The following is a 17,500-nucleotide window of genomic DNA, read 5'->3' on the forward strand; positions in this document are numbered from 1 at the left end:
GTCATGTATGGGTCATCTCCAACCCAGTCTATGCATTTGTTTTCAGGTTTTTTTATTATTATTATTATTTATTTGCGAGATTTTGAGCGCTCAATGGTGTTTTTTGCCCCCAACGGCACCTTCCAGGCAGCACAGCCTAAAAGGCACTACCTTTACCCTATTCCTAACCCTAACCCCCTCAACCCTCATCCTACCCATAATCTGAGGGGAGTAGGCACCATTGAGGGCAAATAATACCAAAGACCATTTTGAGCATAACAGATGCACAATAAACCCCCTACATGGAATTAATAGAAATACAGGTTCATTCTGTGAAACAAGGTACCAACAAAGAGACAGTTTACCCAACTCCCACCCACCCAGAGAAGTGCCCATGGAATAGGGTGTAATGGGTTTGATACAGGTTCATAATGGAATAGGGTGTAATGGGTTTGATACAGGTTCATAATGGAATAGGGTGTAATGGGTTTGATACAGGTTCATAATGGAATAGGGTGTAATGGGTTTGATACAGGTTCATAATGGAATAGGGTGTAATGGGTTTTGATACAGGTTCATAATGGTAGTGAGAGTGTAGAATTGGCCATGCATGCCAATAGAACACATATAGAAAGGCATACCGTACATATTCAAGTTATGCAAGGTCTTGTTTTCAGTCTTGTTGCCGCACACTCAGTCTCAATCTCAAAATTTATTGACACCAATAAATGTGTCAGTAAATTTGAGATTGAGACTGAGAGTGCAGCAAAATAATCTTTTTCTATAAGTTAGGTACCATGCCAGCACCTCAAAGGGTGTGCATTTTTTTCATTTTTTCTTGTTTTCAGTCTTGACATACTTCAGTCAGTACAGATGGTTGTGGTCAGGAGGTAACAGGAAGTGTGTTTTCTATTCCGTCTGCAGCGCGGCCCCCCCCACTGGACCTCCGAGGCTTGTCCACCATCCGAGAGAACCCCATGCACCTCCCCCTGGTCAGAACCCACACCGAGCCCAGGTAAGGGTCACAGCAGTGTGGTCGTTGTGATGTTTATGATTTGCATAACATGTTACGTTATAGGATTTCCATGTCATTGTTTCATTCTCATTCAGTCCAGAAGGGGGCGCTCTTTATTTCCCTTGTGTTGTTACAGTAATTGAGTAGAGATAACGCATGCGTCAGATAGTGAGTTGTTGGCTATATGAACGGAAGATGTAAACGATTGAAGAGAACTATAAGAGTTGATAAAGAGTTCAGAAGTTACTTTATTGTGTCCGAGTTTGAATTCAAGAACTTTACAGTCAGCTTAGCACCCCACCACAGACCATCTGACATGGCGTTATTTTCCCCTCACATTCAGCTAAATGCGTTAGGAACATTTATTTTTTTTGCACTTTTCTGCTTTTTTGCACTTCTGGTTTGACACAAACTACACTTCGTTGTCTTTGTACTTGCACTCTGCACGATGACAGTAAAGTTGAATCTAATCTGATCTATGATTTATGGTACTGTAGCTTTATGATGATGTTGTAAGGCTCGTCTACCAGAGCTCTCATATTGAATCTCCTTCTCTGTACAGAATTTGCATTCAGATACTATGTGACAGTGAAGTGGTGTGAAATGAAACCATCTGTGGTTCTTTTTTTTTTTTTCTTTGAAGAACAGGCATTGTTACCCATGCATCTGCGTCTTGTGTTGCGTAAATCCTCTCTCTCTGTTCCTTTGTGGTGCATTGATGGTTGTCCTCCTCAAACTTGTTTGTTTACGTGTATTAATGTTTGACATTTTTTGTTTGCGTGTGTGTGTGTGTGTGTGTGTGTGTCTGTGTGTCTGTGTGTGTCTGTGTGTCTGTGTGTGTGTGTGTGTGTGTATGTGTGTGTGTGTGTGTGTGTGTGTGTGTGTGCTTGGCCTGGTCTCCAGCGCTATACAGCCTTGTGTCACTTCGGACAGAAGATGGAGAGCCATAACCCCAGTGGACCCAGAGGCCTGCATCAGCCCCACAGTAGGAACACTTCCTCCCTCATTGCATATTTATTGCTTTTGTTTCCATGTAAATCATGTGAGCGAAAAGAATGTCCAAAAATAGCTTTTTACGCTGCCACTTGAGATGAATTATGTAGAGTTCTGTTGTACAGACTGTTCCTTTTTTTTTTTGTAAAATCTGTTGGAGGAAGGAATTGATTTCAAATTAGCCACAAGGACAAGACATAAGTAACTGCAGTTTTCAACCAAAGGCACTGTTATGTTTTTAATCTGGACAGTGCTTGTGTGTTTATTTAGCTAAAGTGATTCTATTATAAGGACAGATAAGGACAGATAAACATGTGTTTTTTTCCACCGGCCTTCCAGGATATGCACTATGCAGTTCTATGTTCCGGGTGGGAACACATGGTAAAAATGAAACCTTCCACAGCGAGATGGTTATGATTATGATTATGATAATGGTTATGGGGTTTGGCATACGCTTTTGTCCAAAGCAACATACAAATAAAAACAATACAACAATTAATTTGACAGTGAACAATTTGAAAAGTTGGTCAGACTATATTGGGAGAATAGCAATAATAGATACATGTATACTGCCCATATCACCACAAGACACTTGTTAGCATGTTAACCAGCTTTTAGTGGTGGCAATAAGGCTGTGGGGGGGTTTGAAAGGTCTTGCATGTCTTTTAGGCAGCGAGCTAGAGCCTAGCTAGTTTATCAACTATAACTGAAGTCAGACGTGTTTGCTTCTACATTACATTACGCTTATGTACAACCAGGAAGTACTGTATGACTATACAGTATGAGAGGCAATTTTGTATCTCTTGTGCTAAGGAAGATTTCAAAGTACAGTTGTAGAATCATGGAACTTCAGCGTTACCTCACTGTGTCCTATGCTCCTGGAGTCTCATGTGATAACTGTCCATGTGTCTGGTGTCAACTGTGACAGACAAAGTTTCCTCATATCATCGTAACATAAAACAACTCTGACACACAGAATGTTGCGACAGCAACCATTTCAAATGTCAAAGTTATGAATCATCAAAGGAGTTTGGCTACCAATTTTAGTAGTCGTTTATTGATCACTTGGGTCGTGGCTGGAGGTGTACATACAGTAGAGGGCTGCTAGTTGTTGATTGCTTTAGCTCCCCCTGGTGGTTGGTGTTATTTGACTGCGGAGGGCATATGAACCTTTGTGTAAGGCAAAGGAGGAACTGCATGTAGGTAGAGTAGAGTGCCTGGTAAAATGCAAATAGCCTCGCTTAGCCAGAAGCCCCCTTGGGCCACGTTTCTGCAGTCAGTCATTCACATTTGCATGCAGGGCTCCTACGGAGTCCAGATCCTCTTTGCCTAAGCAAATTACTTTTCTCAGTTGGTGATCTGGGATTTTTTTTTTTTCTCTTTTAGCGAGAATATATAGCTTTTAGAATGATAATCTTGCCCAGGGACAAACATCTCATAAATAATGTCCATGAGGAAATTAATTTGCGTTTTTTGTTTGTTTGTGCTTAATTGATTTGTAAAAATCAGACAGCTCCACTTCATTTGGGCCGTCTGACGTAAGACTGACATAACTGTGCCCTCAAAAGCCCTGAGTGATGGCAGTTGCCATCATAAGGCGTAAGGCATAATGGCTGTTGCCGATGATATAGCGTTTTATATGTATTATATATATATATATATATGAACACAGTATCGTGCTATGAGTGTGAGGTATTATCCTGTCAGTCTTAGGACCTTCTTCGTTTTTTGAACCATTTGTTTTGATGATGACCTTCGAGAGGTACAGGTTATTTATTGTGAGAGTCACTCTCGTTATATCCATGGTCGTTAATGTTTGACATTACCATAAATAATGTATACATTGTGGCATATTAAATTCGAAACGTTTCCTGATAGTGAATCAAATGAAGGCAGAAAGATGATTCATTTTTATATCAAGACTTGGTGACATTTGATGTCAAGATGAAGTGCAATGCCTGCGTGGAGAGAGCCAAGTGTTTGTCATTTCTGTATGATGGGGTTTAATGTCTGGAATCACCTGTCAGTTTTATGTTTCATACTGTTGTACAACTACTAGTGATGCGGACAACAACAACAGGATCTAATTATGATAATAATAATAATAATAATAATAACAACAGCAACAACAAACAACAATAATTATGATGATGATGATGATGATGATGATGATGATGATGATGATGATAATAATAATAGTTAGAAGAAGAAGAAGAAGAAGATGATGATGATGATGATGATGATGATGATGATAATAATAATGATAATAATAACAATAGTTAGAAGAAGAAGAAGAAGAAGAAGAAGAAGAAGAAGAAGAAGATGATGATGATGATGATGATGTGTGTGTTTCCTCAGGACAGGCAGCTGTTCTTCCCCGTGGCTGAGGCGGCGCTGCAGCAGTCCTGGACGCGAGGCTCCCGGCTGGACTACCTCTCCCTGGACTTCAAATCCGCCTCCCCGTCGCCCGTGCTCAAGGTGGGACGGCCAGCTGTCAGCAGCAGCTCGACAGAAATCAAAAATAATCTTAATCCTGCACCTCCGTTCGGGGACGGCAGCAGCAGGCTCTCTGTTGCTCTCGTTTGATGTTTGAGTTCCAACCCCTGCGCTTTGAATCCTGTGACGTGTGGAAACACCGTCGGCTCATTTTCTGGAGTTTTTGCTTGTGTGAATCACAGATGAAGTGAGCATCACGGGGTTTGTGTTTTACCCGTCTGCACATTTTTCCGGTGGGGTGAAAACTGCAGCAGCATCTCAGACAATGACTCATCATATTTGAGGCTTGTCAGCTCTGCAGGAGACAGATGTACTGACAGGAATACCAATGTATCCCCCTCCATGGAGCAGCGCAGAGCTCTGAGCTTGCGCCCAACCCTCAGCAGGGCTGGAGCCGTTGCTAAACGGTGGTGAGGTTGGTTTAGGGCAGGAGACGTATCCAGAGACCTTCTAATGAGGAGACACAGCACTCAAAGGATCCTCCATAGAAATGCATGGGGTTAGTTCTCAACGCCAATATGGCCGTAGTCTCTGTTTCTTGGTGTTTTAAGCCCTCAACGGTGTCTTCAAGGCAGCGCTACCTGGAAGGCGCTAGGGTTAGGCATGGGTTAAGGTTAGGGTTAGGGTCAGGGTTAGGTTTAGGATTAGGTGCCTTTAAGATGACAATGGCAGCACTGCCTGGAAGACGACGTTGAGCGTAGTCTCTACACATATCCTGCACCTTCCCGTATGGCTCCCCATTCACTTGAATAGGAAAATAGATGCCTGATAATAACTGCCTGAGGTGTGTTACAAAATGGCCGCCGAGTGGGTGGAACTTGCCTAAAAGGACTTGTGCATACGGTACATCTCTTAATCTCTTAAGGGATCACACAGCCACATGAACAGTACATAAACAAACATGTGCGTTCTTAAAGGCATTTCTGGAGGCACAGAAAACAACACTGAGCTAATTGAGGTTATTCTTAAAAAACAAACAGGTGTTGAAGTCGACATTTGGTAGAGCATTACGCTAAAGTTCGTTTTACTTTCAATTTTTTTTACATCTCAACTGGAATCCCTCTAGGCACAGACAGGGGGCGCTCATAGAACATAATGACTGTATAAGTGCTATTAGGAGGACCTAATTATTATATTGTTTCATAGAGCCTAACATTAGCTAGCTTCACCCCTGATTTGGATGTGTTTGTTTGTCTTCCCAGAAGCCTCTGCTGGCCGAGGAGCACAGGGTGGACTACGTGCAGCTGGACGAGAAGAGGACTCAGGCCCTCCGGGAAACCCAAGTGCAGTGGCAGGATGATCGCCAGTCCAAGTCCTAAAAGACGACGACAAGCAACAACAACAAAAAAAAAACAGTCCAGAGAGCTGTCTCTCCAAAAGCACTGTGTACCATGTAAAGTCACGAGGACCAAGACCGCTACTCTACGAGCACAAACCGCCTGGATCGACGACAAGGAGAGCAATAACACAATCCCTTACTGCCCTGACGCTCGCAGTCACTGAAGGGGTTGAAAAACAAGCCTGTTAGCTTGTCGCGGCCCACATTTACAGGAAAGCAGCATTTTTTCTCCGTTTCAGCAGCTCAGTCATGTAAAAAGGAAAGGTCGCCAGCGGCTCCATTCTCTCTGAGTCTCGTAGACAGGATCAGGGCCTATTGGTGCCTCACAACTGGCCTTTGAAGTGTGCACTGTGAAGGAGGAGAGAGGACATCTGTACTGTGAAAGGTACTCTAGCACGCCAAATGAAGACACAAGAATAGCACAGCCTCTTCTCGGCTGCACGGCAGCCCTACTTCATTTCAACTACTGATTGTACTGGCTTGTAAATATGAAGGCGTTGACTAACTAGCATTACATGTTTTTTTGCCATTATTCTGCCTTCATTACAAGAACATGCTCAATAGCACTGTAGCTTTTATTAGCAACAATGACTTCAATAATATATTATTATTAACTCACTGCTGGGTCCAGAAGGTGATTTGTACATTTATATTATATGTATTTTGCATCTGTGTGTGAGTGTGTGTGTGTGTGTGTGTGTGTGTGTGTGTGTGTGTGTGTGTGTGGAGAGAGTGAGAGTGAGATAGAGATGGTCCATACTCTTGTCTTTATGTGTCTAAATGGCTGCACTTGTATAGAATCTCCTACCAGAATGCGTATGGACGATAAGAGACCTAACTGGCCTGTGTTCTCTGTGGTACTGCTCACATGCACCTCTATCCCTAACTATCACGTTCCTCATCATTTCAGTCATGCAAGCAAGCACCTTTTTGAAGTAGCGATATTGCCTTGATATAATGTGGTCGAGATGGATTTCTTTCGAAATGAATGAAAATAAACGTTGTTTTGTTTTGTTTTGTTTTTCGTTAAGCTGCTGATTGTTCTTTTGTTTGTACACTGTCACTGTTATGCAATTATTTGCATAATCAAGACTATTTCCATGTCAAAAATAAATCACTTTTTAAAATAAATGCTCTGGATTGCTTACCTTTGCTTTGTTGTTACTTAACAAGTCATATTTTGTAAGCGATAAAAGTTGTAAGACCAAAGGTTTTTATGTCATATTCTATTTTATATCCTAAACAGCACACATATGAGGTGGGACGTCAGCTTAATTTGGTATGGGAAAGGAAATGAGATGGGACATTAAGTATTTAATGATGATGTAATTGGTCATAACCATTATACACATAGGCAATGGTATGGATAGGAATGATTCATACACTAATTACTTTTTGGAATAAAATCAAATTGAAATGATACTTGGATTTTTTACTGAGGCTGCAATGGTCTTTATTAGTAATGTGTTTGGAATCATACCAAATTAGTAGGGGGAAAATTGTTGTTAAAAAATTCATTATAGATATTGTGTAACTACTAAAAAAGGAAACAGCAAAATCCGGACAAAGCGACATATTTGACACATTTGTTTTAAGAGTGTACAAGTATGGAAAGACTGGACACACATATGTTATATTTGGAGTAGGCACAATTATTTCTGAGGTGGGATGAATTCAGCTATTCAAAGGCTTTCATTTATAAAGTGTCAAACAGGTTGTTAAAAACAATACTGGCCTAATATATTCCTTGACGAATTCATCATGCAATCAATGGACAAAAGCAAAAATATCCATGGAGACAAACAGGTGGTGTCCATAGCGAGATTTATTATGAAATAATGAAACATCCGGATGTCAATCAAATCACCAAGTCAAAAAACATTTAACTGATATTTCTTTTCAAAACATGACAGTACAGTTTTGCTTCATTTGGCACATGGCACATCTCATTTACTCTCTGATATCTCTCTGAACCATGGTCATAGTCCTCAAAGCGTATAGGCTATCTGATTTTTGGAAGCTGAAACCACCCACACTTTCTTTAGTTCATCACATAAATGTCAAAATAGCTAAATTAAATCACACCATAACAGAAGATATAATCTAACCTCAAAAGACATTGTGTTTTTAAATAACTGAACTAAATACTAACGTTCAAAAGTTATCCGTTACAATATGATTAGGTGACATCTCGCTTAGTATATAACTGGTGTGAATCCCCAACACATTGTGCTAATTCAGATTAGCATGATTTTATTAGCAAAACTGCAATGCTGCCAAGAAAATAATACCTAATGATACTGACCTGGGAGAATTAACAGGAAACTTCAAATAATGAGGCAAAGAAAGAAGCAACCTTTGTCCACTCATCATGTTAGAACCGCACACTGACCAAAGAGTCTGCCAAGTTTGTAGAACCCCATATGTCCCCAGCAAGCCCTGCAGTGCCGACAGCAGCAACCATACCAGCCAGATCCATGTCTCAGGAGGACCAGATCCATCCCAGAATTCCCTGCTTTCTGGGTAGTTATTGTGATGACAACAGTAGACAAAAAAATGAATGTGCATTTAGGGGGTAGTAAAGATGACACGGCATTCTTTTTTTTTCCACCATGTTCGCAGGATCCGTTTCATTGCAGATGGTAGAACTTAAAGTGGTCACAGAAACAATAACAGAGAACAGTCTATTCAAAGTCTGTAAATACCATACTAATCCATAATAACGTAATGTTCAGAGCAATGATACGCTTGGATAACTGCTTCAAAATTACATAGGCCTACATAAACCAAAACATAAAATAGCCTACTCTTTTAATGATATGACTACCCTGTCAACAGCATTCTGTTTAGCTGTGATACATTGTCAGTGACTTGTACTGTTCTTTTTTTTTTATGTCTTTGACCCGTAAGAATATAATTTCACAAAGAATACCTGCAATGAACATTTCATGCAGAGAGATAACAGAAGAGTCAGCAGACTTCAATTAAAGATAACCCACAGTAAATAATAGCGGGATTGGTTGATCAGGATTTGTAGAGCATTTTACAGACATAATGTTTGAAGAGAAAAAGAGCAGTCGAGAGACAGAGATGGGTAAAAAATGCCCAGTTGAGTCACAGTGCACTGTAGGACACACCCAGGTTGGTTGGCACACATGTCAGATTAATGGTTAGTGCTTCTTCAGGTTTTAAACGGTGAACCTTTTTTTTGACGTTTCCACTGTTCTTGTGAGGAAAACAGAATAATATGCATCCTTTAGTTTGGTGAAATCCTTCAGAGATAAAAAGGATTTGGGTTTCTTGCAGACAGACAGCCTGCGCATGGTAGTCGTTCCATTTGCAGCATCCACTCTGTGTCCCTGGTCTTGCCGTGGAGCTAGTCTCGCTTGCCTTAATGCCGAGAGTGTACTTGTAAGCCGTGACAGTTTTCTTGTTGTTCACTATTTGATCAGGAACCGTAAAATGTTGTGCTGTCCTGACGATGCCATATGAGTTGAGTTCATATCATAACATCTGTAAAGTGCCAGCTTTGTGTTGGCACTGCCACCGATATGACGTTGGTGTGTGGTCATGTGGTTGTGATGTTGTAAAAGCTCAAATGAATGTGTACAGTACTACATGTAATGGACTGATATGTGTGTGGTTGTAGATTCTATGAGAATAACCATCTCTAGTGCTATCCATGTTGGTGTGGCCTTGCCTTGCCTTCCCTTGTCTTGCCTTGCCTTGCCTTGCCTTGCCTTCCCTTGTCTTGTCTTGCCTTGCCTTGTCTTGCCTTGCCTTCCCTTGTCTTGCCTTCCCTTGTCTTGCCTTGTCTTGCCTTGCCTTGCCTTCCCTTGTCTTGCCTTGTCTTGCCTTGCCTTGCCTTGCCTTGCCTTGTCTTGCCTTGCCTTGCCTTGTCTTGCCTTGCCTTGCCTTGCCTTGCCTTGCCTTGCCTTGCCTTGCCTTGCCTTGCCTTGCCTTGTCTTGCCTTGCCTTGTCTTGCCTTGCCTTGCCTTGTCTTGCCTTGCCTTGTCTTGTCTTGTCTTGCCTTGTCTTGCCTTGCCTTGCCTTGCCTTGCCTTGTCTTGTCTTGCCTTGTCTTGCCTTGCCTTGTTTATTTCTGTTTTGCTTTGTCGTGGTGTAGCACCTAAAGTGGGTCTCCAACAGTGGCATTTGTGTGTGTGCGTTGTGTGTGTGTGTGTGTGTGTGTGTGTCTGTGTGTGTGTGTGTGTGTGTGTGTGTGTGTGTGTGTGTGTGTGTGTGTGTGGTGTGGTTGGTGCCTGGTGTGTTGCTAAAAGTGAGAAGTCTGCATCCGGCGGGTGTGGGCATGACTACAGCGGTCCGCTGGAACCCCCCCCCTCCCCCCCGTTCCAAACAGCTGCCATTGTTTGGGTCCGTCCCTCACAACTTAGCCTGGGTGTTCTGTTCGCGTTCCAAAAACAGTTCAAGAATAAATTAGATGAAGAATAGTGCTTTTTTTTTTTTTTCTTGGAGCAGAAGAAGAAGAAAAAACAAAACAACAAACAGCGGTCCTTATTTTCCGTGGTTGTCCGCTACTCCCTGGCTAAAGGGCGGGAGTGTTATTTCTTAAAGGGGGCTAGCCGGCTGAGGTTCTGCCAGAACGGCGACGTGCTCCTCTTGGGCTCCCCGTACTCGTAGCCGTCGGCCTGGCACAGCCCGTCGGGCAGCATGTACGGGCTCAGGTTCATGGGGTCGATAGGAGGAGGGTACGCCGGGGGCCCCGCACCGCCCGAACGACCCGCACCTGTGGCAGCCGGGGACAGAGACACAAGTCCTATCAGCACAGCACAGCACAGCACAGCACAGCACAGCACAGCAGAGAACAGAGACACAAGTCCTATCAGCACAGCACAGCACAGCACAGCACAGCACAGCAGAGAACAGAGACACAAGTCCTATCAGCACAGCACAGCACAGCACAGCACAGTAGAGAACAGAGACACAATTCATATCAGCACAGCACAACACAGTTAAAGGAGAATTCGAGAGATTTTTCGCATCAATCTCTGTTTCTCGAGGTTACTGAGTGCCGCTGTTAGTACGAAAAAAAGAAACTAAAAATAATCGGTTCTATCTACAGTAGCTCGAGTTGCTGCAGCCAGGCAACTAGATGTTCATACCCCCAGAGGGTAGCACTGTAGCTCTAGATGTTCATACCCCAGAGGGTAGCACTGTAGCTCTAGATGTTCATGCCCCAGAGGTAGCACTGTAGCTCTAGATGTTCATGCCCCAAAGGGTAGCACTGTAGCTCTAGATGTTCATGCCCCAGAGGGTAGCACTGTAGCTCTAGATGTTCATGCCCCCAGAGGGTAGCACTGTAGCTCTAGATGTTCATGCCCCCAGAGGGTAGCACTGTAGCTCTAGATGTTCATGCCCCCAGAGGGTAGCACTGTAGCTCTAGATGTTCATGCCCCCAGAGGGTAGCACTGTAGCTCTAGATGTTCATGCCCCCAGCACTGTAGCTCTAGATGTTCATGCCCCCAGAGGGTAGCACTGTAGCTGCAGCTAGATGTTCATGCCCCCACAGGGTAGCACTGTAGCAGCTAGCTGTTCATGCCCCCAGAGGGTAGCACTGTAGCTCTAGATGTTCATGCCCCCAGAGGGTAGCACTGTAGCTCTAGATGTTCATACCCCCAGAGGGTAGCACTGTAGCTCTAGATGTTCATGCCCCCAGAGGGTAGCACTGTAGCTGCAGCTAGATGTTCATACCCCCAGCGGGTAGCACTGTAGCTCTAGATGTTGGATGCAGCAACTTGAGCTAGGTAGAACTGATTGGGGTTTTTGTTTGTTTGTTTGTTTGTTTGTTTGGTTGGGTTTTTTTTTGGGGGGGGGGGGTCTTGGTACTCGGTAACCTCGAGAAAGAAATCTATGTGAAAAAACACCATGAGGACCATATGGCTTTGAGGCTGCTGTCTACAGTATTTAAAGATAAAACAAATACATCCCAAAAAACTAAGTTTAACTGACTGAACCCTCCATTGAGGTTGTGTTGTCTCTTGGATGAGTCCTACCTTTCTGTTTGGTCACTCGACGAACTGTCATAGCTGCCTGTCTCTTCTGATACTCTGAAATCTCAAACCCTGAAACAAGACATGCCATGGATCCATTTACAATGTAGATTGTGGGGAAAAAAAACCATTATTACACAGTAATAATATATTGAGTATATGGTATTACACAGTAATAATATATTGAGCAAATGGTATAACACAGTAATAATATATTGAGTATATGGTATAACACAGTAATAATATATTGAGCAAATGGTATAACACAGTAATAATATAGTGAGTATATGGTATAACACAGTAATAATATATTGAGCATATGGTATAACACAGAAATAAAAAAAAAAGTGAAAGAAAATCACTTTGTAACTCAAACACACACACACAAGGTCTAAAGGCCTAACACACACACACACACACACACACACACACACACACACACACACACACACATACACACACAAGCCCACAAGTAACAACACACACACACACAAGTAACAGCAGACACACACACACACACACACACACACAGACACACACACACACACACACACACACACACACGCACACACACGCATGCACACACGCACACACACAGGCCAGATCGACTGTACATCACAGACAGATATAGATATATCTCTTGCGTTAGACTCGTACCAATCTTTTCGTCCTCCTGTACCATCTTGCGCTCCTCGTGGAAGGCCCGTAGCCAGCGAATCTTCTCCTCCAGCTTCTTGGCGATGAAGAGGTGGATGTCCTCACACTCTTTGTGCCGCAGCTTGAAGGCGCTCTTCACACTCACGTTAAAGTCATCGTCCCGGCCGTCAAGGGCGTCCACCACCCCGTAGTGGTCAATGTCTATGCGCCCCTTGTAGTACAAGACGTCCCTGCGAATGAGATCCTGAGAGAGAGAGATGAGAGGGAAAGAGGGAGAGAGAGAGAGGGAGGGAGAGAGAGAGAGAGAGACGAGAGGGAAAGAGTGAGAGTGAGAGAGGGAGGGAGAGAGAGACGAGAGGGAAGGAGGGAGAGAGAGAGAGACGAGAGGGAAAGAGTGAGAGTGAGAAGCTGATCTCAGGTGACACTTGGAAACTTGGGCTATTAGTGTGTGACCACGTTAGTCTGACTTCTGACTTTTGAATTGTCCACTGTGTCCTTGCATATTTTGTCTCTACACACACACACACACACACACACACACACACACACACACACACACACACACACATTCACAGATGCACGCGCACACACACACACACATACAGTACACGTGCGCGTGTGCGCACGCACACACACACACACACACACACACACACACACACACACTCTTTGGGTAAAATCTATGGAGGGTAACTCTATCAAAAACTCTATCTCTCAAAGGTGAGAAGTGTGTGAGGTGAGGAGGCGGCGTGGGGGCTTTTGATTGGAGGATTACAGTACGAGATGACGCTCCAGTGTAGGCCATGCAGCCCTGGTGGCAGCACTAGGCTACTGCAGGCTGTGAGGGGCAGGGCTGTATCCAGGTCAGTGGAGAGGCTGCAGCGCAGCATGTGTACTGTAGGCCCAGTGCAGCTCTAATTCTGACTCATCTATTTAGGAGAGACACTCTGGCCATCGTTTCATCTCTCACTCCCTCCGAAATCCGCTGCCCCCGTTTTTACCCCCAAACCTCCCCTCATTACTACCCCCACACCTACCCCTCCCCTCATGACCACCCCTCCCCTCCTGACTACCCCCACACCTACACTCACCCCCACCGCTGCCACCTACCCCCCTGACTCTCCTACCCACTTCACCTACCCCCCTGCCACTCTCTGCCTCTCCTACCCCACTACACCTGCCCCTCACCCCCACCCCCACCTCATCCCAGCTACCCCCACCTCTCTCCTGCCCCCCACCCCCACCCATCCCAGCTACCCCCACCCATCCCAGCTACCCCCACCTCTCTCCTACCCCCAACCCCCCCCCCCCCCCATCCCAGCTACCCCACCTCTCTCCTGCCCCATGCACCTTCTTGCACAGCACCAGCTGATGGTCGAACAGGAAGAAGACCCGGGTCTGGCTCCTCCCGTACGGCTGGTAGATCCAGGACAACTCCCCAGTGTAGACCAGCTCCGAGCTGCGATCCAAAATATCCTCGCCCTGCACACACACACACACACACACACACACACACACACACACACACACACACACACACACACACACACACACACACACACACACACACACACACACACACAGCCCAACACAGACACACACAGAGAAGACCAAGAGAAAGAGAACAACATGAAATATAGGGACAGGCATTTTAACAGCATGTACAAACACATAAGAAATCTAAGGTCATGAATACACACATACACACACACACACACACACACACACACACAAACACACATATGCACACACATGCACACATGCACACACGCACACCATGCAAACAAGTTTGAACATGCAAATATCATGTTTAATCAAACAATCGGCCTGCCCTATATAGAGAACAAACACACACACACACACACACACACACACAAACACACATGGCTTGACATGCTGCCATGGTGACTGACTATCCAGCAAGCCCCTCCCCTCTGCACATTAGGCAGTGATGCGTTGCTGCTCTCTCTCCACGTGACTGGGCGAGCGAGGGGGGGGGGCTTGGAGCGAGGGGGGGGGGCAGCGCTCGCGGGGGGAGTGACGCACATCACAGGTCACTTGGCAGTGATGCGACCCGGCACTGATGACGGTGACCACGAAACACCGTGACCCGAGAACACCCCCCCCCCCCCCCCACACACACACACACACACACACACACACACACCCCCCACACACACACACACCCCCGGGAGCCGGCCCTGCGGCAGAAGAGCCCATGCCACTGCGAACACGATGTCCCAGAGTGACGCGATATGACAGGCCTGGCTGCCCAAACGCCTCCGTGGCGCTCCGTACAGGTTGATGCTCCGCAATCGTACACCACTTTGCTCACCCAGTGCTCTGGGAGCTGGGGGGTAGGGGGGGTTAGAGGGGGTGCTTGTCACTTAATCCACCCCAGGCAAACTTGTAGTGTCTCAGCGTGTTTGCAAAGATTACAGAGATGGGAGGACGATGAAGAGGACGATGAAGAGGACGATGAAGAGGACGATGAAGGCCTATACCGCTATAGAGCCGCTACACCTTAGCATGCTGAGCCTAGTGGGTTTACAGACAACGCGGCGCGACTGCAGGGTCTCACCTCCCAGTCCAGCACCGAGGCCTGCCACTGAGCGATCTTGTCGATGTTCTCCAGGCGACGCTTCCGCTCGTTAATCTGCTGAGTGACGTTCCTCATCACAGCGAGTGCTGCCGCTACATACCGGTAATCACTGGGAGAGTCACACACACACACACACACACACACACACACACACACACACACACACACACACACACACACCACACACATCACAGAATTAAATCAATAAACAAATGAGCCTTAGCTCTTTCATCTATGTCCTGTCAGTCTCTTATAAAATATGTCTATTTCACTTATACATTTCATCTATCCAACTAGCTTGCATCTATTGGTTGGCAGCTACAGTATGTGCATCTCAGAACTCAACTTGAGAAGATGCTTCAGGAGTGCCATACGGTATTAAGAAAACACAACAGCAGCACTGTTGCACTGTTTTAAATGGCCATCCATTTCAGCACTCAGTGAAGTTTTAGTCGACCAAATGACCATAAGACAAAGAGCAACTTTTCATTTAGCCATTGGAGCCAAGTAGTTAAAGCAGATCATCACAGGCCGCACAAGAGTTTTTTTCATAAAACCTATAATTAATACCCATGAAACAAAATACGTATTTATAAAAGTACACGTAAAACAATGTGTAACTAATGTGTAGACACAGTACGGTAGAAAATGAAGTGAGTTGTCCCAGTGTAGCTAATGAATCAAACTTGAGCTTCGAGGATTGGCCTGCATTGAAACGGTGCTATATAGAACCAAAAGGCCTGCATTGAAAAGGTGCGATATAGAACCAAAGAGCCTGCATTGAAACGGTGCTATATAGAACCAAAGAGCCTGCATTGAAAAGGTACAATATAGAACCAAAGAGCTTGCATTGAAAAGGTACTATATAGAACCAAAAGGCCTGCATGGCTCTATATAGCAAACCAAGAAGTGTTTGTTTAAGCGTGTGCCTTACCTGTGGTCCTGGACGGTGTACTTGAGCAGCTCGGACAGCTGCAGCGGGTACTTGCAGATCTTCTGCACGGGGCAGAGCAGGAAGCCGTCGATGGCGATGTCCATCATGTGCTGCTCCATGCGGCAGGCCTCGAAGAAGTGCTGGAAGCGAGCGTCCCGCATCAGCCGCGCCAGCTCCATGCAGGCGTCCACGTGGTTGTTGCAGTACTCCGAGTAGATCCAGAACCCGTCTTGCTGCAGCGCACGCACCAGCGCACGGAACCGCAAGAGAAGAGATAGAACATTTAGAACAGGTCAGAATGTACGCCACATATTCACAAATGGAGCCTGGAAATAGTTTCACTCTTTCGCCTTCACTTCACTTTTTTTGGCCTTCTCGGGGATGTGAACTTAAAGAGCTACTACCTGCTGTCGATATGGTCGGCCCCTACTGATGGGGAAAGACAAACGGATCTAAGAGTGCCGCTTTTGATTCAAGTTCTCCAGACTTTTAAGTCTTTACAGATCAGCAACAGGAAAACGCAGTGGTGGAAATGATGAATTTGATGAATCTCAAAGCCGTGTAACAGTTCTTGCAGTTGCCTGGGTTTTGCATACGGTGCAGACGTCTTGCATTGTGAGAGCTCATTCCCCTGGGTGTCTAGTCTGGATGACAATAGAGTCAGTCTCATTTTTGCCAGATGATTTGCTGACAGAACTATTTGTCTGATATTATTCTAAGGTGATAATGTTTTTTTATATAAATGCCAGCAAGTGAGATATGTACTTTTTCCAAATACAGTCTCTTATTCCAATTGCTTACATGGAGAGAAAACTGCAACTATATTAACTATATTACCTATTTAAACTGTCTTCTGAATGTAAAGTAGATTTAGATACTTGCACAAAGTAGTTCCAGCGTTTTGCCCGTATTACACTCCACCGAGGCGTCATTACGACCTCAAACATGCGTTCACTTCTGTCCTCCATTACCTAAACTTACTTTCTTTCCCTTCCTTTACTTACTGTAACTGACGGCACTTACTTTACCGTGCAGGTAAAGTTTATATGTCAAAGTGGCTCACGTGTTCTAGGAAGCATGGTCCAATTTCACTGAGATGGGGATCGTCTGTGTTGAACTGCTTCTCCAGGTCTCGGACGAAACCCAGCTGGAATCTGTAGATGTCCTCCACGTTGCCAAAGATCATTTTGAGCTGGTCCTCGTTAAACATGTCCCTCCGCTTCTTGCAGTGTCTCAAGTAACCCTGTGGAGGAGAAAATTGGATTGGTGCAGTTTTGTTTAGCTTTGTTTACTTTCAGACTCACTGTTTTTCCAAGGTGGGTTTTTACAATACAAGATCATTCCAAAATGACTGACACCCCGCTATCGCAATGAGCTCCACACACACACACACACACACACACACACACACACACACACACACACACACACACACACACACACACACACACACACACACACGCACACACCATTTT

The 17,500-nt window shown here is 44.9% G+C and overlaps 2 protein-coding genes across 6 annotated transcripts in view; one reads left to right on the forward strand and one right to left on the reverse strand.

Annotated features, from left to right (window-relative positions):
* Positions 1–6,953, forward strand: part of gab3 (GRB2 associated binding protein 3) — a 22,906-nt gene extending 15,953 nt beyond the window's left edge. The window contains exons 8-11 of the mRNA XM_062536010.1: positions 904–994; positions 1,898–1,979; positions 4,346–4,465; positions 5,686–6,953. Coding sequence (XP_062391994.1) covers positions 904–994; positions 1,898–1,979; positions 4,346–4,465; positions 5,686–5,802 — 410 coding nt within the window. The 3' untranslated portion in view covers positions 5,803–6,953. The remainder of the gene's footprint in view (positions 1–903; positions 995–1,897; positions 1,980–4,345; positions 4,466–5,685) is intronic.
* Positions 6,954–9,888: 2,935 nt separating this feature from the next.
* Positions 9,889–17,500, reverse strand: part of arhgef9a (Cdc42 guanine nucleotide exchange factor (GEF) 9a) — a 26,810-nt gene continuing 19,198 nt past the window's right edge. For all 5 annotated transcript variants that reach the window (XM_062536013.1, XM_062536015.1, XM_062536014.1 and 2 more), the window contains 7 exons: positions 17,089–17,268; positions 16,026–16,258; positions 15,071–15,200; positions 13,840–13,971; positions 12,490–12,733; positions 11,836–11,904; positions 9,889–10,568 (listed from right to left, as the gene is read on the reverse strand). In XM_062536013.1, coding sequence (XP_062391997.1) covers positions 10,384–10,568; positions 11,836–11,904; positions 12,490–12,733; positions 13,840–13,971; positions 15,071–15,200; positions 16,026–16,258; positions 17,089–17,268 — 1,173 coding nt within the window. In that variant the 3' untranslated portion in view covers positions 9,889–10,383. The remainder of the gene's footprint in view (positions 10,569–11,835; positions 11,905–12,489; positions 12,734–13,839; positions 13,972–15,070; positions 15,201–16,025; positions 16,259–17,088; positions 17,269–17,500) is intronic.

This window comes from Sardina pilchardus, chromosome 5, assembly GCF_963854185.1.
Source record: "Sardina pilchardus chromosome 5, fSarPil1.1, whole genome shotgun sequence".
Lineage (NCBI taxonomy): Eukaryota > Metazoa > Chordata > Actinopteri > Clupeiformes > Clupeidae > Sardina > Sardina pilchardus.